Raw genomic sequence first — 23164 nt, 5'->3', positions numbered from 1 at the left:
AGATTCCATTTAGTTAACTATACTTTTATCATTGTAACACACTTCATTCAAAGTCAATAAAAGCAAAAGAAAACTCAAAAGAGAATCCCGTTCATCTCTCCACTGTTCCAAAAATCACCAACTCTGGTTTGGTTAAAATTAACCCTTATTTCAGCCAGTAAGACATGAAATCTGGCTCTATACATGCCTAAATGACTGTTTATTTAAATGGATTGTAGTGGGTTTTGTGATGAGGATTTTAAGGCCACCTCTGGTTAAGCAAAAAGGATGTTATCCCTTAACCAAACCAAACCAGTGAACTACTTAATCTGTCATTAGGCATACAGGAATTATTAATTCACCAGTGGATGTGCATCTGTGGACGTGGATCTTATGGGACTGGGTGACAGTACTTTCTTGTTCCAAACTTACTTTATTTACTTTAGTCACAAGCTATGTTTCCATCCAAAAGTGATTTGAATCATTGGGATGTGCGCATTAAAAGAAATACGAATCCTGTGTGTTTCCATTAAATGTACGGACTTTGGTGAAAACTACGAACTCGCACGAATTTTCCGCAGAACTGGAAACAAAACAAGTCTTGCATTCTTCTACATTTTCTGGCGGTTGGCAAGCAGCTTGTAAATGCATTACCACCTTCCCGACCTGGAGTGTGGATATCACCATGGAGAGAGGTGCGGTACGTCAAACTTAATTTGAACATAACTATTTCCATCCCCCATTTTGCCAATCAAAATTTTTTCGAATCAACCAAAACCCGGCTAAAGCGAGCGTATTTTAGTTTGTGCAAATCAGGGGATTTTAATTCGAATTTTGGCGTTTCTATCATAATTTTCCTGAGTGATCCTTCTAGATGCGCATCTAAACAGGCTGATGGAAACATGGCTACAGTGTGATTGGTTTGTTTCTATAAGTGGCTCATAGCAGCAGTCACACTTATTGGTCGCCAAAGTTCCAAATCAGTCATCTGTAGGCATAACCCACAGTGTGATTAAGGTACCCTGTTGCAGATTGATGGCCAAAGATGTGTTGAAGGGCAACTTAAAGGGATAGTGCACCCAAAAATGAAAATTCAGCCATTATCTACTCACCCATATGCTGATGGAGGCCCTGGTGAATTTTTAATTCCTCACATCCCTTGCGGAGATCGGCAGGGGGAGTGGCTAGCATACCTAATGGCAGACGGCGCCCCAGACTAACGTCCAAGAACACAAAATTGAATCCACAAAGTATCTCCATACTGCTCATCCATAGTGATCCAAGTGTGCTGCAGCCCCGACATAAAAAGTTGTTTCGAAAAACGTCATATGAACTGTTTTTAGCCTCACTGTAGCCTGTAGCTCTGACTGCTTCTCTGTGCTCCGCTCACGTGTGCACGCGCTCAGGGTGATCGGTGATGCACGGTCTCTGAAGAGCAGCAGTCTCGTCAGTACTGATGTCCAGATTCTCAAGTGCAGGCATTGCCAGTTCCCAGTCTGAAGAGCAAAGACTTTCCTCATCCTTTGGCATTGCTTTGCATTTGAAACATCTACACCACCAGGTTTCCAGTGCTCGACTCCGGTATTCTGCGGCTGGCTGAGGGTTAGGCTCATGAGCTGCAGCGGCTGCTTCGTTCAGTAGCCTGAGTTCCGTGCGTATACTTGGGCTCAAACAAATATGGCTCAGCAAAGAAATGCTGTTTCTCCTCAGTTTCAAAGTCTTCAGACATGTTGGGCTGTCCTTTGCTAAAAGACCGTAGTGCAAATTATCTTTTAACTACTGTGCTTACCGTTGTCTCTCCCTGTGGTGCATGTGTCACGTGATGTAAATATGGGTGAGCAAAGCTCATGCTTTCGCTGGAGTAACTAAGTCTTGCTCAAGAAGACGTCTGGTTCTAAAATCTCATGGACATTAAAAATCTGTTAGAGATAACACAAAGCTAAACTTTCTGTACTCAGTCAGCGTGTACAACACAACAGAGTCTTTCCAACTCTCACTAACATTTCCATCATTGTTTTTGCTGCAACAAGTCACCTCTCATGAGATTTCAAAAAGAGACTATGGAAGGTATGGAAAAAAGGTTCTCTGTAGGGTCTTTTCTGTAATGTTGTCAGATGCTTCTAATAAAAATGTGAGCCTTTTGCTGCAGCTGCAGTAGTCTCTCAATACTGGACCAATTTCAAAACTTGTCTCCAATAGTCAAAAAGTATAATATATGGAAAATTGGGTCTAAAGTTTTTCTTGAACTTTTGTATGGAACAGCCCAAAATTGGCATTAATCCAAACATAGTGTGTGCCAAATTAAAAGGAAGGAGTAAGTGTTCTACGTTATCGCCTAGCCTTGATTTAATCCAAACCCCAAATGGCCTCATATTGTAAAAAGGTTTAAATGTAACGACCTCAGACACGAAACTGGTGGACTCAAATGCACGACTCGCAGTAGGTTTAACAAAAGTATTTTACTTGGCAAAATCAATTTAAACAAAAGGCGCTCTCAAGGAGGATATACAACGTTCAAAACAAAACACTCAAAAAAAATAAAAAAATATCACAACTTAGAATCAAACCTGATAACATGAAAACCTGGCATCACACAGACTGAACAAGACAAACTGGCAACAAGACAAAGGGAGACAAGGACTATTTATACATGAGGTAGGGGAACACAGGTGAAACCAATCAGGGGCGGGGTAGACAATCACAATGGCGGGAAAATCACACAAAGGGAGGAAGTCAGGGTCTGAAACGAGAGGGAAAAGGTGAGTACAAAATAAAACAGGAAGTGCACGACGAGACTGGACATGAGTAACTTTAACTTAACATAAAGTGCTCATGACAACAAAGGACTAAACATGAAACTAAACTAAGGCATGACATAAAATATGAAACACTAAACATGAACATGAATAAAATTAACATACTTGACGAGACACAACATTAAATGCTTTGTAACATCATGTCAACTTTGTCTGATTTATTAGGCAATGAAAATTACTGTTGATTTGTTAACCTGTTAATTGTTGTTACCTTCATCTGTTTCTCAGCATTCACCTCCTCTCTGTCAGAAGTGGAGAGTGGCCGTGTCTACAACACATCACAAGACAAGACCCCATTTCCTCTAAATCACCATGTAGAGGCAGTTTGCCAGCCCACTGCTGTCTCCAGCCCCACCTCAGCACGAAGCCCACTACTCCGTCAGCGACGGGTGATGTGCTTTGATGATGAGCTCAGCGATGATGAGGACTCCGACACAGCAGGAAACACTGGGCTCTTCAGGAGGCCAACAAAATCTGACTGTCTTAACTTCAGTGATGCCCAAACATCAGAAATTTCCAAAACTGATTCAGCAGTTGTAACTGCTACATTATCATTAGATATAAATGGAAACAGTGAGAATGGTGGGGATTTGCAGAGGTGTGGAAGCCGTGATGTGACAACACCACTCTGTGGTAGTTTGTCACAGTGTGTGGAAGGTATTACCAATTCTGAGTCAGCTGGTTCTGAGTCATCTCTCATACCTGTCCGCTGCTCTGTGGACCACAAAGCAGGGGTGGCAGGTAGTCCGGGCTGTGGATCACATAATTTGACCATCAGTAATGAGAACTATACAAATCAAGATGATGGACAATTGGAGTCAAAGCGCTCCCCCAAGCTTGAGCATAAAGCAGTGACACGGGTCAAAAGTATGATGAGCATTGAAGCACCAAACCTGCTTCAGCAGCAAAAGACCAAAATTGATGAGCCCTCTCCAGGCTCAGGCCCATCACCACCCCCTCCCAACGCCACACAGTGTGGAAGAAACCCTCAGACTCCTGGTGGGTTGGTACCCCATCAGCACTGTAAGAAGGGAGATGGCAGTGAGCTCACAGGTGTTTGTACCATAGACACTGTGACCCTAAGGAGAAGTGAGGACGAGTCGTTCGGGCTTGACTTGGAGATAATGTCATCCCCTCTGAAAGTTGTCATTGCTGGGCTAAAGCCTGGAGGTGCAGCAGAAAGGGTACGTCTGATGTTTTCATCTTCATATCAGTCCAATATCAGTGAATGAATACTTCAGACCTTGTGCCAAACCTCTCAATTTCAAATTAATTCGACATGTCATGGTGTTTGCGGCTTAAGCACTGGCGATACTTTCACTCAGTAAAAACCTTAATTTTGTCTCTTTTGTTTAATTGGACATCTAGGAATCTACAGGCAAGCTGTGTCCTGGAGATGAGATTGTAAAAATTGGAGAAACATTGGTGTGCTCCACTACTTACCAAGAAATCTGTGAGCTCATGCACAACCTACCCATTATGCTGTCTTTGGAAATTAAGAGACCAGTTTCAGGTAAGAGCTTGAATTAGAATCACTTCACTCTAGAGTTATCCAGCATCAATGTGCTACTCTTGTGTTACCATAGGACTCCACAGGGTTCCTGATGTAGAGACAGAGGTAAAGAAAATGCAGAGAAGCTCATCAAAACAAAGAGTTGAACCTGGTTTGCAACAAGGCAGTGTGATGTCATCTGGCAATGCCCTTTGTTAGCCTTGGCATATAAATGGACAAAATGCCGATATATTTCAACCTTGTCTATTTGCCAAAAGTATGACAATTGTGACTCTATGGCTTGTGCTAACTCTGCACTCACAAACTCTGTTGTACATTTGAGGAAATGAGCACTCACAAAAACAACATTATTTGGGCAAACTGTATAAGCCTGCTAGAGCTTTACAAATAATCATTTCAAGCACTCATCTCTGAGTCTGTGCAACAGACAGAAAGGGACACAGAAAGTATCACCCTGGAGTAATCATGTTGGCTAAAATAATGAAGTGATGACATTTTATATCCAAAAGGTCAGAGGTCAGCTTCACCTTTACATCATAATGTTCTGCATAAAACACTTTTCTGGCCATTATTCACTGTCATATATACATATATACAAACTTTAGTTTGTTGAACCAGTGACTATACAAGCGTGCACCAGGGAAAAGTGTACCATTAATGTTGGTTTTAACAAACATGTTGATACATTTTAGACCCCAAAAAGGGGTGGCTAAATGTGATTTCAGTTGGACCTCAAATAAATTTGTGGTTTGATGCAGTGTGCAGATGTTATTCCTTTTGCTGTTATTTTCTAAAGCCTTGCCCCTTCATGTGGTGTGATGGCGTATATTATTTTATGTGTATGATGCGTCTTTTGACTAGTGCTTACAAGCCATTAGTGGCAGAATGCTACACAGTCTGCCTTTAAATAGAGCACCATTTCTTTCCCTTTTATGCCGACCTAAGATGTAGGATCAACCCTCCCTCATTTACCTCCCCAAAGCAACCTGCAAGATTCTGGCTTTCTATCCATGGTGACTATTTCGTACAGTATCTTTTACCTTTAGTTACCTATACCATATTTACCATGTAGCTTAACTCCCTGTATGTCCCTGTATGTCCCTGTATGTCTCATTGAGAATTTGATGGTGGAGTAGTGTAAATCTTAATTTAGAGTAGCATAGATATTGCTGTGGATCACTGTTTCTTGGCTGCCAACAGAGAGTTTTATCAAGGATTTTACCAAACAGGGTGCTTTCTGTTAGATTAGAATCTTTTTGTAAAAAAAATTTAACATCTACACATGAATTCCAACATTTTTGGATTGCTGTTTAAGAGTTTAATTTAAAGGGATAGCTCAGATTTTTTGAAGAGGGGTTGTATCCATGTCGGACTCCAGCCTGCTTCTCTAAACTGGGGGCATGCCAACCGCCATCTACTGTAGGTAATACATTGACTTTGGATAAGTATCTCATACAACCCCACTTAAAAAAAATCTGAACTATCCCTTTAATTTAGTAGCTCTATACAGATAGAATTACAGCTTTATATGATGAAAGAAAAAAGATATGTCACTCCTCTGACTCTTAACATTTCCACACTGAATACCTGTTCCTTTCAGTTTTTAACAGACAGGTCCTTAAGTCCTCTTCTTTACATGTTATCAGATTAATCTGTTAAATGAGAGACAGCAACATAAGAACTACCCAGGTGACATCCTGGAGCAACCACAGCAATGTCTTTGGTACCTTTTTTTCTGAACTAATTAATTAATTTCTGTCAACCCAACCATAGACATATGCACACAGATTTTAAGTCTTTGCTGACATAATCTAACACCTCTGATGGAGCATATAGTATGTAGTTACAATGTTCTATGATATGCCTGCATGCATGGCTTCTTCTTATTTTATGAATCCCCAAAGTGTACATTCTGATAGTTCAATGGCCCAGCAGTAACTGTTTATAATAATATATCTAGTCTATATGAAGTCTCAGTTTGACTAAAGTTAGTTAGTTTTCATTCTATTTGAGGTTTTTCTGCCTGTGAGTTTCATTGGGCAGATTGTTACTGCTCTGGTCTAAAAATTTGCAATCAGCCCTCTTTGTCAGTTAGTTCCATTAAAGAGGTTTTGAGCTTGCCTCTATTTAAATCACAGATCTTAAAGGTCCAGTGTGTAGGATTTTGGGAGATATATTGACAGAAATACATTACAGTAGTCACATGAATGTTTTCATTAGTGTATAACTACATGAAAATAAGAATCATTCTGTCTCATTCATGAAATGTTAGTAGATCTGAGAGTCGATTTAGCCTTGGTGCTTAAAACCTACACCAGATTCATGAACACCGCAGAAAACCCAGATTTGATCATAGGCACGTGTGTATGTTCACCACTTAAAATGCACACTCCCTCTAGTCAGCAATTAGCATACATTCCCGCCCACGAATACCTAGTGACTACCATATATGGAGGTGATAGGTACTATATATAGCTGCAAACCAGCAGACCAGCAAACATGGTGCAAACAGAGACTGAAGTTATCCTGGTTGAAGTGGAGATGAGAAAAAATATTTTATATATATATAGAAGGTACAGTGATACATGTGTTATATTAAATGTTAAATCTCTATACATACTGACAGCCATCACTGATAGCTTAGTGTTTGGTCAGTAACATGAGTCTCACATTCTCGCCACTCAAACAGTTCTGGGAGTGGGAACAGGATGTCAGAAATGTAGAAGTGTATTAAGTGGATTTAAATAACCCATCGACATTTTTGAGAAACCTAATCTGAAGTTTAAATCTGCTAAATGCCAACTAATTAAGCTAAATATGTTATATTAATAATCTTTTGTCATGTTTAATTTATGTGTTTCAAAGGCATTTGTGTATTATGAACATAACAGAGCACAATATGAAGTGAAATTGTAATTTCTAATAATGACAAGCAATATTTATATGCATTCTTTATTTACACAGAAGCAGGAGAAGATTTTGTTAGTGCCTACGAAACGATCAGAGCTACTAACATATTGATTAATGCCTAAATACATATAAATTTCCTTCTGCCAGCAGTTTACACACAAATTTGTTCTGCTCACCTTTCATGAATGAGATCCAATGTGTCTTTGTTACTTTTTATTTTTATGTCTACATATGGAGCCAGTTCTCTTCCACAGAGTCCACCATGATGTTTCTACAGTAGCCCAGAACAGACAAACCCAACACTGGCTAGATAGGACCATTCGCATTTTTGTGTCAACAACCATAGTTCTCCTACACACAGGAGAAGTTTCAGTTGGTTGCAATCTGCAACCTCACCATTCGATGGCACTAAATCCAGCACACTAGACTTTTAAGAAATTTTCAGGGACTTTTGGTGAACAGATTTTTAAATTCAGATTCAAATCCATTTAATTTTGTGACAGCCTGGAGGTGAGCAACAACTATATTACTACAGTATAAAGAACAACCAGATTTGGGGATTCTAAATGTTCTGTAGGTTGCAGGATGTAAGTGGAAGAATTGTTCAGTGGAGAATGACTCAGTGCTATGGTCTGTAAGGTTCTTCTCCTTGAAGATCAGACATAGCATTACTGAAAACCATCACCCTGGACATTCTTTTTGGATTATTGTGTTCTATAGCATGACATCTATGTAACCTCACAATGTTGTAAAATAAATTAGAATTTTTAGTTTTTAGAAGTTTTTTCTATGTGTGAAAGTGGGTGTGCGAATGGGTGAGTGAGAAGCCGATTGTAAGGTGCTTTGTATGTTATAAGGTAGAAAGGTTCTCTGTAAGTGCGGTCTGTTTACCACTTTGGAAAAACATGTATATGTTATGTAAAATGATTAACTCAACACTTCCCTGTCATGCAGTCCTAACTAAACGGCTTCCTTCTTTTCTCCTAGCTGTAGATCGACTGTCCAGTTTGATAATGTCATCAGGCAGCAGTGATGGAGCTGCTAGACTGAACCCAGCCAGATCAGTTCAGGGGACATCTGATGAAGGACGAGTAATACATGCAAAATCAGGGAACCACACAACCCAAGCAGACGATGACTTTCAAATACCCGTCACCAATATAGATGACATTTTATCAGAAGTGAGCCTCTGTAGTGATACAAATGCACAGACCCAATTCCCCTACAAAACATTACCTAATGAGCCTGTTTCTTGCTGTTCAAGCCAAAATACTGTAATCCCGTCTGAGAAAGCTGGCACTCAGGCTGCCATCTTGGATACAGGAAGTGAAAAAAGTGCCATGCTCCCTGTGGAGATGACACAAGTGAACAAACAAAATGAAACCTGCTCTGCTGTTTTCAATGGCTCACCTTTCGAAAGGCCTGATGCTGGTTCTAAATGTATGTACCCCATAGGAGATGACAGTGATTCAAACAGTGACTCCACCACTGACAGCAGTGTAATGGTCAATAAGACAGACGGCAGTAGTAGTAGTCTTCATGAGCCCTCCTCAGATGAGGAAGAAGTAGAGTGTTGTTCCTGTGATGCCCAACAACCTGATGCTGGGGGATGCGAGTCACCAAAGAGGTCTCCATTTTTTCAGCATGCCAGCAGCCAAAAAACAAACCTGGATCAGACCATGGATGGGTTGCAGGTCTCTGCTGAAATCTCACTGATTAACAAAGAAAAGTCTGTTACAACAACCCAAGACTCTCAGCTGTCTACAGAGCAACTATGCCAATCTGCCAACAGTACAATACCTGTGTCTTTTATAGAGTGCCACCTTAACAGTGCCATTGAACCCTGTGACAAAGTTAAAGCAATGGTGGCATCCGGTCCTGGAAGCCGAAGCACTTCCAGCAGCCCCTCCCCACCAGATACGCACACTATCACTCAGGGTACGACTGCAAATGTGACCTCAAATTTATTGAAGTATTTGGATACACAAATACCCCATTTATCCTCAATGGAATCAGAGACCTCAGGTTCAAGCATCAGCAAGTCAGCATCAATGATGAACAAAGAAAAAGTAGTGGAGAGTAGAACTAATTTAAACCCTAGCATGCTTAAGAAGACCTTTGGGGTAAAGCTTGATCATTCAGACCATCCTGTGTGTAGCAGGAACTCTAAACTCCAGGTTGAAACTCAAATCAGACCAAATACTAGTGCCCCCAAATTGAAGGGCCTTAGTATTAAGAATAAGAACAAACCCCAGATGGAGCCTCTCCAAAAACCTACCAGCAGTGAAAGTTCAATTCTTTTGAACACCAGTGGTTCCTTGAACCAGTCAACGAAATTACAAACAGTAACCACAGCCAGCCTTCTGAAGACGACTAACCAGCCTGATATGAATAACTGTCTTTCATTGCCTAAAGTAAGTGACAGCAGGCAAGTTCCAGCTGAGCATGGGCCTTCAAGTGGCACATTACCAACTGCGCAACTGGCAAAGGAGAAGGACATCCATTTAGGCTCCAGAGCACCAGCCAAATCACAGGGCCAATCACACACCCTGGCCACTCAGAGAACATTTATTGAAGTTCGACTGTCTTCCTTTTCTGGTTCATCATCACCAGTTACGGCTCGCAGCAAGACAGTGAATTCAAAAGACTCTAAACCCACTCAAAGAGACGCAGATGCAAGATTAGCTCCCATGCTTTCTCATGCCAACACAGTATTTCATTCACTGTGTCCTGCTAAAGAAACTAATTCAAGCACAAGTAATAGCTCAAAACTTATTGTGGAGACAAGTGAGACCCTGAAGTCCAGCACATCCAGACTGTACATAAAGACGATGGAAAGACGAAGCTTCTCCACAGACACTGCCTTGTCTGCAGACTACAACCCCTTCTCTGTCAGACACAAGATAAAGTCCTTTGAAAACCTGGCTAACTTTGACAAGCCGGTGGCTAAAAGCAGTGACATTCAGTCTTATGCTCTGGCATATAGAGCCTCGCTTAACCAAAGGATTGCTGGTTATATGGGCTTGGTTAATTCTATTGACTGCCGGGCACGTCAGCGGAGTTTTAGTTCTTATGTGGAGAATCTAATCTCACCCACACCCTGCTCACCTCTTCTTGGTAAATCACCATCAAGCATTAACTCCATAAACCTCGAGCTCCCAAAATCCAGCTGTAACGCGGCTCCCCTGACTGAAAACAATCCTGAGGCTCCAGTTCATAAAGCTTCAGATGGGACTAGACCGCAGACCCCCCAGGTACTGCGGAGGAAACACGACAGACTTCCCCGCAGCAGGTTGCGGCAGCTCAGGGCTCTCAGCATGCCTGAATTGGAAAAACTATGCACAGAGGACTTTACAGTCAGCCATGGTACAGATGTAGATTCAACTATGACTACGCCTACAAAAGCCACAGTGACTAAAAGCTCTCCACCTGCTGCAACCCTGACAGAAGTGGATGTGAACAGGGTGAGCCGAGGTGATCTTGGATCCTCTGAAGAGACTCCTCAAAGAAACCCAGAGAGCCATGGGCAACAGCCTGGCTGGTCAATCAGGTGGGAACTTGTTCATTCAAAATCCTGTATATTTCAAGCACAATTAAGCTACTGTGTGTAGGATTTGAAAATGTTGGACTTTAGTGCCTCCAGTGGTTTCATCAAGACACTATAGCAGACTGCAGTGAAGCTATAGCCCCTTTTACACTACCTGTTCAAGGCAGGAATGTTGCATTGTTCTTTTGCCTGGCCCTCTTCTATAAAAGTGTGATCGCGTAGTGGGGAGTTGTCTCACCTTTAAGCCGGCAGCAAAGATAGTAACAATTCCAAATTGATGCACAGACAACAGGACAGGACCATAGACAGGATGAATGACATTTTGATGATGTTTCATTTGTGCGACCCATTGTGGGGGATTTAAAAAGCATCAAGCAGCACTTAGCAGCTAACTTGAAGAAGAACATCAGCCTAAAATGTTGGGAATGGGAAAACAATTGGGTCCAGGAGCTCCTTACCCTTGGTGCAGAGGATGAAATCAGCCGCTATCTAACAGGGACGGTTAATGATTGATATTGCTACGGTATGCCGTTATTGTTTATAAAGTGTTGCCGAAGCATATGTTACATGTCACACCCGTCATGCCTCATTTGTTTCTGGTACGCCGCCATGCTATTAAAAATCATACACTGGGGTTGCATGATGCTGCTATTGTTTGATTCTGTGCAAAAAAAGCAAAGGCACACCGCCTTTGAAGAAGGGACTTCATAGCGGTCCTATAGTGCAATCTCAGTATTAAAAAGGGCTTATGAGAGAGTAAGGGAACTCTTGGAGGCCAAAAAAATCTGAGAATGAATTCATAATATGTTCATAATATTGCGGTTTTACAAGAAATAGTCATATTAATGTTGTTGGTATTGTATTGTAATTCTATGTGAAAAGTTATAGAGAGAATAAAGGCATGGCAATTTGAGAAATTTCTATTACTAGGATTGGTAGTGTATAAAAGTCATCTACATTTATTCATTTTCTGAATCACAATGAGTTCTAAATTTGTGTTTTCTCTGCATTGTTCTTACTAGTTTTTAGTGGGCAGAGCTCAGTGGGAAAAACCTGAGATTTTGTGGGTCCATGCACCAATAGCAATATTTGAATTTGTTGACAACAAGGCTACGACACACTAATGGCAACTTTTCTTGATTAGTAGCAGAGAACAGCAGAATGACTGCAGTAAACATTAACAGTAAGAGACAGTATGAAAGCACAGCTGGTACCAGTGTATTGGTGCTGTGGAAGATGAGTACAGAAACCTTTTCGAATATTCAGAGTCAAGGAAATAAAACATTGTCTCCTTTTTCTGCAGTTTAAAGGGGCTGGCTGCTTCTCCTGTGAGTCAGTGTAAATTGCAAACACTGCTGTCCTCCCAGACAGTGAAATCATACGTGTCGGCCCTGCTTCAGGAGGCCAGGGCCCTCTCAGAGGTAACTATATAGTGCTGATAGATACATTAACAAAACCTATTTCACATAAAGTTAAATATCTATTACATTCAGAAAACCATATTGTTTCAGTCCTACTTTCTGTATGATTTTTTTTGTCAAACTGACTCTGACTGAACTCTCTGCAGGTTAACGATAATACTCACCTTGTTGTCCTAAGTAAAGAAGAGGGCTCAGGACTTGGTTTTAGTATTGCTGGTGGAGTCGACCTTGAGCAGAAGGCAGTAACAGTAAGTACAGTCTGTAGAGACTCTGAATCTTGCTGTTGAAACACTGGACATAGTTGCAACCCAGTTGCCAAAAGATATTTGTATTGTATATTAGTGCAAACCACGAATATGTTACATTTGCACATTTCCAACGATGAAATATGCAAATGAGCTGACTTTGTCATTTGGAAGTCAAGGAAATGGTGGAAGGTGTGTCACCTAGGCAAGACACCTGCCAAGCTGCAGACCACTGCAGACTACTGTTCCAAACCAACAAACAACAAAAGTGGTTGTTTTTTAGCAAGTCATTTCAGGATTTCTTGCAACGTTTTAGCCACCAAATGTGGGTGTTTGTCAGGGGCCCATCTTGTTTTTTTCAGCTGGGTTCGTGTCCCCAAAACCAGGTATTTTAAGCCAAAACATGATCTTTTCCTAACTATAATTAAGTGTTTTTTGTGCCTAAACCTAACCACATGTTAACCACAGTGCCGCTGAAACCTATAAGTTTCAATGTATCTGCTACATAATAACATGCAAATGTAACATATCCATGGTTTTCACAAAATTGCAATGCCAAGATTTGGAGACTGGGTCGAGAGTTGATCATTGCAAGTTGCTCTGGTCTTTTTTGATGGGGGGTAACAAAGTCAGGAACTTTTAAATCCTACACATACTGTAGGAGCTTAAATTCTTAACTTATGTATAAGCTGTATTTGTCCTTTGTTTTGTTTTGTTTTTTAAATTTCACTGTCTGTGGTGCAGCTCCAGATTTTATACTTGATGACAAGTCTGAGACAAGTCCAAGACTTAGATATCTGATATCTGGAGAGTAGCTCATGACTGAACCCTCCTAGTCCATGGAAATAACATACTTGAATTCTTAATCCAGGTGGTCGTCTTCCCCCTCAAAGTTTGTGACAGCTTTATTTAGATGTGACAGGACACTTAAAATTTATCTTTATTTTATTTAAGAAGGGACAGTGCACATTAATTAACATGACCACTTAAGTCACATAAATGTGCCCGATTTAGCCATACAGGCTAATTTTTATCTGCAGTCCCTTGCAGGTTGATGGTATATTGCAGTTGAAGCTTTCATTAATGACCAATGTGAGTGCAGGAAGTTCGCCCCCTCTTTTCACACATTTTCACATTAGTATTAGAGAGAGAATTCTGCTGCCTGTTTGAAACATGCACAAGCATTAGTGACAGGATGCAAGGTTGCAGCCCTCTGTTTATTCACGTGCTGTATGTAAATAGTTTTGTTATGCTTCCGCACAGGCGATAGCAATGGCCGGATGCATTGTGTTTTCGGGTTGTCCATCCTTCCATCCCATCCTTGTGAACACGATATCTCAAGGACGCCTCAAGAGAATTTCTTCAAATTTGGAGCAGATGTCTACTTAGACTCAGCAATGAACTGATTAGTTTTTGGTGGTCATACATTAAAGGTCAAGGTCGCTGTGACCTTGCATCTATCTCATCCTCATGAATGCAATGTACCATCATGTTAACTTAATCAGATTAACATTAAGGGTTGCATGTCTGCAAGGGGTTTGATGTTATAGTGTCTCAGGAGAATCACCTGCTTGATAAAAATGCATTTAGAATTGTAAAATGGATTTAGAAGTGAAAAATGATATTAATGTTAAGGTGTTAAAATAATGTACTGTATGTGGGATGTATGGGAGGCAGATCATCTTCACATTTAAGACTAGACTTTCCTCTTTGATAAAGGTTATTGTTAGGGCTGGCTCAAGTTTGCCTTGGACCAGCCCCTAATTAGGCTGACATAGGCCTAGTCTACCAAGGACCTCCCATGATACCCAGAGCCTTTGGGCTCCACTGTCTTGTAGGTTCCCTCGAATTGCAGCTATGTCTGGATCATGTCACCTGGTTGTGCTGCTGCCGTTGTCCTGCCTGATGCTGACTACTACTGCTGTTATTATTAGTCATACTTATAATGTTATTATACACATATGATTATTATTGTCACATACATATACTATTATATGTTGATATATAATTACAACATATGCTACCTCAATTACTGTTGTTGTTATTATTAATATTATCATTATTATTACTAAAATAAATGTTATTGTAGCTATTGTCATTACTGTCTGCCCTGCTTCTCTCTCTGACTCTATCTCTTTCGGTCTCCCTCTGTCTCATATTCTCTCTCTGTCTCTCCCTCTCTTTATGTATCACTTTGTCATACGGATTACTGTAAATTTTTTATGTTGATCTGTTCTGTACGACGTCTATTGCATGTCTGTCTGTCCTGGAAGAGGGATCCCTCCTCAGTTGCTCTTCCTGAGGTTTCTACCATTTTTTTCCCCGTTAAAGGGTTTTTGGGGGAGTTTTTCCTTATCCACTTTGAGGGTCCAAGGACAGAGGGATGTTGTATGCTGTAAAGCCCTCTGAGGCAAATTGTGTATTGAATTGTGTTGAAACTGAATGTAGGTGAAGCAATGCTGGATGTGTTTTAATAGATCTTGTCAATCTCTCTGAACAGCAGATGGTAATACTGTATCTTTGTATCCAGGTTCATCGAGTCTTCACCAAAGGAACCGCGAACCTTGAAGGCACAATTCAGAGAGGTGACAGCATTTTATCCATAAATGGCACAAGTCTTGGGGGTAAAACCCATGGAGAGGCTGTATCTTGCCTTCATCAAGCAAGGCTGTCCAATCAAGCCTTAGTTGTCATTTGGAGAGACAAGAACCGTGAACTGAGCGTCTCTGACACACATGACTCGGCTGGCCAGTCAAAGAGGGAGACCTCTGACAGGAAGAACTCTTTGGAAGCTGGAGCAGGTAAGGCTGAGGCTTACACCTGCAACAATTCAGGCAAACCTGCATAATAGTAAAGTAGTTTATCCCCCACAGCAACAGATCTTCCTCCAGTGTTATGTTTGAACCTAGTAACCTTTACTGTACCTGTCTTTGTTAACATTAACCTGTTCAGTAACATTGCATTTGAATTTTTTACCTATGAAACATATTTTTTCGCACTCTGATCTACTTGTTCTGTCAGTCCACCAGTCCAGGTCATGTATATAGACCAGTTCACTGTTTCAGACATAAAATGACCTCTATAAACAGCCTATGCTGTTGCAGTGTTAGCTGTCATCAACTGGCAGTAAGTTCACTTGGCTCCAGAAGTAAGCAGTAGTAACATCCTATAAACTACCCATTTTAATATGTCACCTTTGTAATTCTGGGTGTTGGATATCTCTCAGTAGTGGATGTGGGTCCAGGCGGTGCTGTAACGGTGGAGCTTCACAAGTCTTCTGCTGGCCTGGGCTTCAGTCTGGAAGGGGGGAAGTCCTCAAGCCAAGGAGACAGGCCACTCGTTGTCAAACGCATCTTTAAAGGTAACCTGCTTTCTAAGTCTCTCAGGAGGTATATGTTAAAGCTAAATATTCATCTAAAATCTACCATCCGATTCCAAAAAAGTTGGGGAGCTGTTTAAAATGGAAATTAAAACAAATGGCAATAATTTGTATATCATATTCGACGTACTTGATTAAGTACAGTACCAAGATAAGATATTTAATGTTCAAACTCATAAACTTCATTGTTTTTTGTAAATATACACTCCTTCTGAATTTGGTGCCTGCAACATCTTCCCAAAAATTTGGGACGAGGCAACAAAATACTAGGAAAGTTGTGTGATGCTCCAAAAAACACATGTGTGGAACAATTTACTGATAAACAGGTGAATTGGTAGTAGAGGGGCATCCTCAAAATGCTCAGTTGTTTACAAGCACCGATTGTCACTTTGTGAAAAAAGGCAAAAAGTCTAGCAGTTTTAAGCACAAGTTTCTCAACGCACAGTTGCAAAGAATTTAGGGATTTCACCATCTACAATCAATAATATCATCGAAAGATTCAGAGAATCCCGAGAAATCTCTGCAAGTAGGGGGCACAGCTGAAAACCATCACTAAATGGCCGTAAGCTTTGACTCTTCAGGCAGCACCGTATTAAAAACTGACATGACTGTATAAAGGATATTACTACATGGGCTCAGGAACACAATGGTGTTCCACTGTCAGTAAACACAATTCATCACTACATCTTTAAATGCTAGCTGAGACTCAACAATGCAAAGTGAAAGCCATATATCAACAACATCCAGAGATGCTTCCAACTTCTCTGGACCCGAGCTCATCTGAGTTGGACTGACACAAAGTGGAAAAGTGTGAAGTGGTCTGACGAGTCCACATTTCAGACTGCTTCAGGAAATCATGGGCGTGGTGTCATCTGGTCTAAAGAGGAAAAGGACCATTCAGATTGTTCCCAGCTCAAAGTTCAAGCATCTGTGATGGTATTGAGGTGTGTTGGTGCAAGGCTCCTGAACGATTAACCGATACGACTGGGTATCCGGTTTGACAAGCGAGAGATATGGCTACGTCAGTAGCAGCCTCCTCAATCGATACGAATCAGCAATGAATCCATAGATGAATCAATTGTAGAGTCATGGATTCGGGTATTGCGAGACTAGCAATCGGTTGACTGACTTTGCATCTCGAAAACAACGCGAGAGCCGGTGGCATGCTCGTAGCAGGCATTACTGACAACGATAATGGATGTAAACATCAGCGCCAGCTTGACCGGTGGAGATGAGGAACAGAAGCTAATGCTGGTTGGATAAACCAGGGAGCAGCCAAGCCGCAGCAGAAACTAAAGGCGAATCCTGCCGGTTGTGGGTTGAACGGGGGGGTCACGGACACAGACAGAAATACGTATTCCTGTCAAATATGGCGGCCATAGTGCTCTGTGGCTCAAGATAACGGCTTACCGGTGACCGACAAGCCCGGCTCCAGGTCCAAGAAGTCTTCGTCGGTGTCCTGACTGCCCAGAAATAGCTGAACAGCCGAGCTGTGGCAGCATCAGCACACAGGTATGTGACGGGTCAGAGGAGAAACGAGCAGTTCACATTTCCACAAACCTCACCGCACTTTAGGGACTGTTCTTTACTTGTCAGGGGAGGAAGGTGGCTGGTTGATTTTGATTTTATTTATTTATTTTATTTTGATCCCCCCTTATGTTAATCACTTATTCATGCTTTTTTTGAAGTATGAATAAGTCAATAAGTAATTTATTCCATTGAAATATCGATCCATTGATGTATTATAGAAAAGTGATTTATCTTTTTATAAATGACAGAGTGTAGCAAACACAGAGAAATAGTCTGACATGCTGTCAGTGATAAGCTGCTAGTCATCACAGTCCATGATATCAACTAATAACAGGAGATGTCAGATTCTGCCTACATTGCATGTTATTATTTTATTCTGCTTTATGTTTATATTGTACAGCGTTATAATAAACTTTATTCCAGACTCAAGTCCATATAAGATACATACAAAAACACAGACAATACCATAAAAACAACACAACAAGTAGGTTTAAAACACTTAAATTTTACTTAAAGTTCACTTCACTTAAAGTTTAAAACTTCTTCTCATTTTTATATTGATCCCATCCAACAAAATGATGTTCATTCAGCAAGACTTTTTTTGGTCCATGTCTAAAAATACATACATTTGACGTGTGATTTTGTTGTTGTTTGACTTTTTATTTTATTTTTGCCAGTGCCATACAGCAACAATGCTTGGGGATGTGGTCAATTTACAAATCTGAAAATACCGTAAGAATGTCACGTTTATAGAATTGGCTTCTTTATTTTATAATGTATGATTAATGTCTACATCAACAAATGTTAACCACAGAATCGTATCGAATCGTATCATTCATACACTGTATCGCATCGCATTGAGTCGTTCTGTATTAAAAATATATCATTTTTGAATCATATCGTAACCCGTGTATCTAGATACCTATCGAATCGTCTATCACAGAGAGATTCCCAACCCTAGTTGATGCCCATTGCATCATGGGTAACTTACACATTTGTCAAGGTACCATGAAGGCGAAAAGATACATACAGGTTTTGGAGCAGTGAGTGTTGTTTTATTTAATTTTTTTTTTTTTTAATTTAATTTAATTTTTGATTTATATACTTTATTAATCCCCCTGAGGGGAAATTCAATGTTTTCACTCTTTTTGTCATTAACACACAGGTCCAAAATACACACACATGCACAAACAGGACCTATACATGCACAAAGTGGAGAGATGTCAGAGTGAGGGGGCTGCCCTTGGTCAGGCGCCCCGAGCAGTTGGGGGGTTCAGTGCCTTGCTCAAGGGCACTTCGGCAGTGCCCAGGAGGTGAACTGGCACCTCTCCAGCCACCAGTCCACGCTCCGCATTTAGTCCGGACGGGGACTTGAGCCGGCGACCCTCCGGTTCCCAACCCAAGTCCAACATTTTGGAACGTGTTGCAGACATCAAATTCAGAATGAGTGTATATTTACAAAAATCAATAAAGTTTATCAGCCTAACATTAAATATCTTGTCTTTGGATTGTATTCAGTTGAATATGGGTTAAAAAGGATTTGCAAATCATTGCATTCGGTTTTTAGGTTTTACAAAGTGCCCCAACTATTTTGGAATCAGGGTTGTATTTTAGTGACATGGTAGTGGTGTGTAGGCCAATTCATGGTGAACTGGAGTGTACCTGCAACCCTCCTTTTATGGTGTAAACTTTGTCTTTGTAAACTTGTGCAAATCTGCCATGTCCATAATCTGCAAGCATGCTATAATAGTGTCATGGCAAAAGTAGTATTGGTAAAAAGATTTGCTGCCAAACCAAACCAAAATTAAATTATCATACATTGTTCATCACCACCACCACTAGCCTCTTTTTTGTTTGCTGTCTGGGTTGAGAACTGTGGATGCTGCTGTGGAAATAATTGATAACAAGAGCCTCTATAACTTGCTATGATACAGCAACATGTTTCATCTGAAGGCACTTTCAGGCTGATATTTTTCTGTAGCTCAAAGCAGTGAGACCAATATCAAATATCAATATTGTGCTCTGAGCTGTAGTTGGTAGTTTTGTCATATTTGCTCAGTTGGTCACCATGTTCACACAGTGTTACACAAAGCAGGTAATTTGTGGAAAAAGAAAAAAACGTGTTCCTCTCCGTCCTCTGAATGGTCTAATGGCATGACTGCACATGAACGAAAACAACCAATCAGAGCCGAGTAGGTTCTAACATAGCTGTCAATCATGTCAACCACTGCTTAAGAACTGCAGTCAAACTATCAAGCCAGGCAGTCCTGATCAAACATGCTATTTCTTGCCTCAGATGTTTTCAGAAACATATTTTAGCATAGCAGCCGCCACGTTGAAAACAGCTGAGCTGAAATCAAGCACCACCCACTGGCTGAAGCAAACTCTCATTTTACAGCTAAACAGTATGCTAAAATATGTTCCTGAAAAGATCTGAGGAGAAAAGTAGGCAATACAGTAACTCTATCTTGATTCATATTTGATCAGCACTGCCTAGTTTGACAGTTTGACAGCACTTCCCGAGCAGTGATTAACATGATTGACAGCTGTGTTAGAGACTCCTCTGCCCTAATTAGTTGTTTTCCAACAGCTGCGATAAATTTGGGCAGATGCCATTAGAAGCACTACGAGCAGGAAGATGGACATATTTCAGACTGTCTCTTGTACTACTGTGTGGATGTAGTGACAGTTACAGAAAATATGACAAAAAGGTGTTTTAATTGAATTGCTGTACTCGCACAACAGGAGGTGCTGCAGAGCTGTCCGGGTTGATCGAAGTTGGCGATGAAGTTCTGTCTGTCAACGGCTGTTCTCTGGAGGGCCTCATGCACCATGATGCCTGGAAAATTATCAAAGCCACTGACGAAGGACCTAACCACCTCCTCATCCGCAGGCCGCAGTCCTGACTGTATGAGCACAGAGGCAGAAACGTCCTGACAACGGCCGATGTGAAGCAGCCCTCTAATACAGGGTACGGACGAGCAGTAGAAACAAGGAAAAGAAATTTCACACTTTTTACAGATTTTCAGATGGACTTCATTTGAGATTTTGTGTTTTGTCTTGCTACATGTGTTTGTACTTAGAATTAGGTCACATTGGATGGACCACTAACTATTGATGTATAAATTGCTGAATCATGATTTATTTCAGATGGGACGTGCAGTTTGTTTACAATAGATATACTTTGGACTATATAAACTTTGGGAACTGAAAAACGTTTTGTTTTTGTTTTTTGTTTTTTTTTTAATAAAGTCAGTTTGTGAAAAGACCTGTGGCTGCTTGTGTTTATAGCATTCAGGCTAACTTGTGAAATAATTGTTACTGATTGTTATTGAACATCTTTGCACTCTCAGCTTTAAAAATGTTACTGTCTTACAAACAGTTTAAAGTCCTTGCCAACATTTTAAAGCTTTTACAATATATACACAACTTTGGAATTGAGTTATCTTTATTGATTTAATGTTACTGAAAGGGAAAGTTTGAATTTTTTAAGTGGGGTTGTATGGGGTACTTATCCAAAGACAGATTACTATGAACAGAAGATGTCAGTTGACACGCCCCCAGTTTGGAGAAGCAGACTGGAGTCTGACATTGAAGCTAAGCAATGTACTGCTGTGGAGGAGTCAGCAACAAAACATATTTTAGCTACCAAAAAAAAGGAATCAATATCAGTGTAAATGTACGCTATATTGATAGTACTTTCACTGCTTAACCTTAATATCAGACAGTGGCTTTCAACTGGAAAATTAATCTGTTGTATCACTCTCTCTTCAAAGCCAGACTCCATGAAGGAAAATAGTGATTTAACATTGTCGAACACAAGAGCTGCTGATCTACCACCTCCTCAGTCTGTTATTTTTTGTTACTGTGTGACTTTGGCATTTAAAATGGTAAGTTCAGATTCACTAAAGTCACACAATAACATAAACTAACTAAACAATGGAAGCTGTGGTAGATCAGAAGCTCCTGTGTTCAGTGAGCTAAAATGACTTTTTCTCTAAGGAGTCTGGTGGCTTTGACAAGAGCATAGATGGGGGACTGAAGCTGTTAACTGCTTCTTTGTCGGAAAGGGCTGTCTGTTGGAAAGTAAAGCAGTAAAAACACTGTCAATATAACATACACTTTATAGATGGGACTTTTTTAGGTGGTTAAAATATGTTTTGTTGCCGACCTCGATCCACAGCAGTACATTGCTCAGCTTCTGTGTCAGACTCCAGCCTGCTTCTCCAAACTTGGGGCATACCAGCTGACATCTACTGCATGTAAAAAACTGACTATGGATATGTGCCCCATACAACGCCACTTCAAAAAAAAAAAAAAACTATCTCTTTAAAGCTTGCATTACAGATCTTCATATATTCACTTAGCTCCTAGTACATGTACCTGCCCCAGGGTCCAAACCAGGTCTGATAGGGTCATGTTGTGTTGCTGCAGGTCTGTGGTCTGTGAGATAATATGTCTAATAGTAGGGCCAATAGCAGACTGTCTATCAGCTCTGTCAACCACATTGTGGATCAGAGCTGGTATGTTGTATGTAGCTCAGTAGCTCAAAATTCTGAAAATGATGTAATTCTTTTCCCTAATGCTTACAATTAAGAAAAACTATACTTTATCAATGTTCCCAAGAGTTAAGACTTTGTCTCAGGCAGTAGAGTAAGGTAATTACAACAGGTTCCAGTGCATGATAGTTGCTATATATGCGCCTAAACTAGTTTCCGCGTAATCTTATCATTTCGTCACATGATCAAATGGAGACTTGACATTGGATAACACCAACACCTATATTATACCTATATTACCTATATTAAGAATATATAGCCCAGCAAAGTGCACTGTTTTTTGTTTAATGAGAGTTTTTTCTTTTAACACTGGCATACATAAGGTGACACTCTCTCTATGGGCCTCCTCACCTCATGGGCCCCAGTGCAACAGCCCTGCCTGCACTGTCTATATTTACGCCTCTGGTCTCGGGTCTCAGATAATTTAAGAGGACTCTAGTGGAAGGCAGACACAGCACACTAATCAGATTTTATAAATGCATTTTAAAAAGCAAGACACGTGCCAAATCAGGTTAAATCATGTCTAGATAAAACCACAGTGTGCAACACTGTGAGATACCCATCATTTTATCAAACATTCCAGGAACTTCCATTGACAGCATTGCAAATATTAACCTTCCCATACTGCCAGAGGAGTTTGAGTTGTGTTTATGTTGCAAATAAAGGCATATTTTCTATTTATACTCAATCTAAATTACTCTTTAATCTACCCAATGCACTAAAAGTTTGGCTATTTTATCAGAGAATTTGTCTTACACTGCATAAACCTCATTTCTCTTGCTTTCTAAGGCACACACTTAATTTATATTAATTATTCCTCATCACTTCCTCCATAGGAAGCTTCTAACTATATCATGATATCGTTTTATTTCTAATAACTAATAAGTTGAACACAGTATAAACATTTTAAAGCAGACCACATGCCTTGAAAATGGTTACGACAGTGTCCAGTTATAAAAAATGACCATCAGATGTCAGTAAAAGCACACAAACAGGTGAGGAACTAGTCACAGTTGTCTGTGTGTCACTGTGTGTCACTTGCTACAGTTGGTACTACAACTCCTGCTGTTGTATGTTACAGTTTTGTTTTTTTCTTCTCTTTTTTTTTACAACTGTAAACATGCATCATAAGATCAGCCTTGAGTTTCTTTTTTCAGAACTCTACTCAGTCAGCACAACAAAAGTCACTGTGGACTAGACTGAGGATCAGTTACACTTGCTTTGACACACAATGCATTCGGTGACCAGGTCTTTCACAATTCATT

General features: G+C 40.4%; 1 protein-coding gene across 4 annotated transcripts in view; it reads left to right on the top strand.

Moving 5' to 3' along the window:
- Positions 1-20579, top strand: part of pdzd2 (PDZ domain containing 2) — a 108145-nt gene extending 87566 nt beyond the window's left edge. For 3 of the 4 annotated variants that reach the window (XM_049578750.1, XM_049578748.1, XM_049578749.1), the window contains exons 19-26: positions 3024-3979; positions 4164-4308; positions 8206-10768; positions 12069-12186; positions 12333-12434; positions 14962-15232; positions 15658-15792; positions 20086-20579. In XM_049578750.1, the coding sequence (XP_049434707.1) occupies positions 3024-3979; positions 4164-4308; positions 8206-10768; positions 12069-12186; positions 12333-12434; positions 14962-15232; positions 15658-15792; positions 20086-20246 (4451 nt within the window). In that variant the 3' untranslated portion in view covers positions 20247-20579. The remainder of the gene's footprint in view (positions 1-3023; positions 3980-4163; positions 4309-8205; positions 10769-12068; positions 12187-12332; positions 12435-14961; positions 15233-15657; positions 15793-20085) is intronic. The other variant, XM_049578751.1, reaches the window with a different exon arrangement.
- Positions 20580-23164: the final 2585 nt, after the last annotated feature.

The sequence above is a fragment of the Epinephelus fuscoguttatus genome, linkage group LG6 (assembly GCF_011397635.1).
Source record: "Epinephelus fuscoguttatus linkage group LG6, E.fuscoguttatus.final_Chr_v1".
NCBI lineage: Eukaryota > Metazoa > Chordata > Actinopteri > Perciformes > Serranidae > Epinephelus > Epinephelus fuscoguttatus.
Note: the sequence above shows the minus strand (reverse complement) of the source record. Positions and strands in the feature narration are given on the sequence as shown.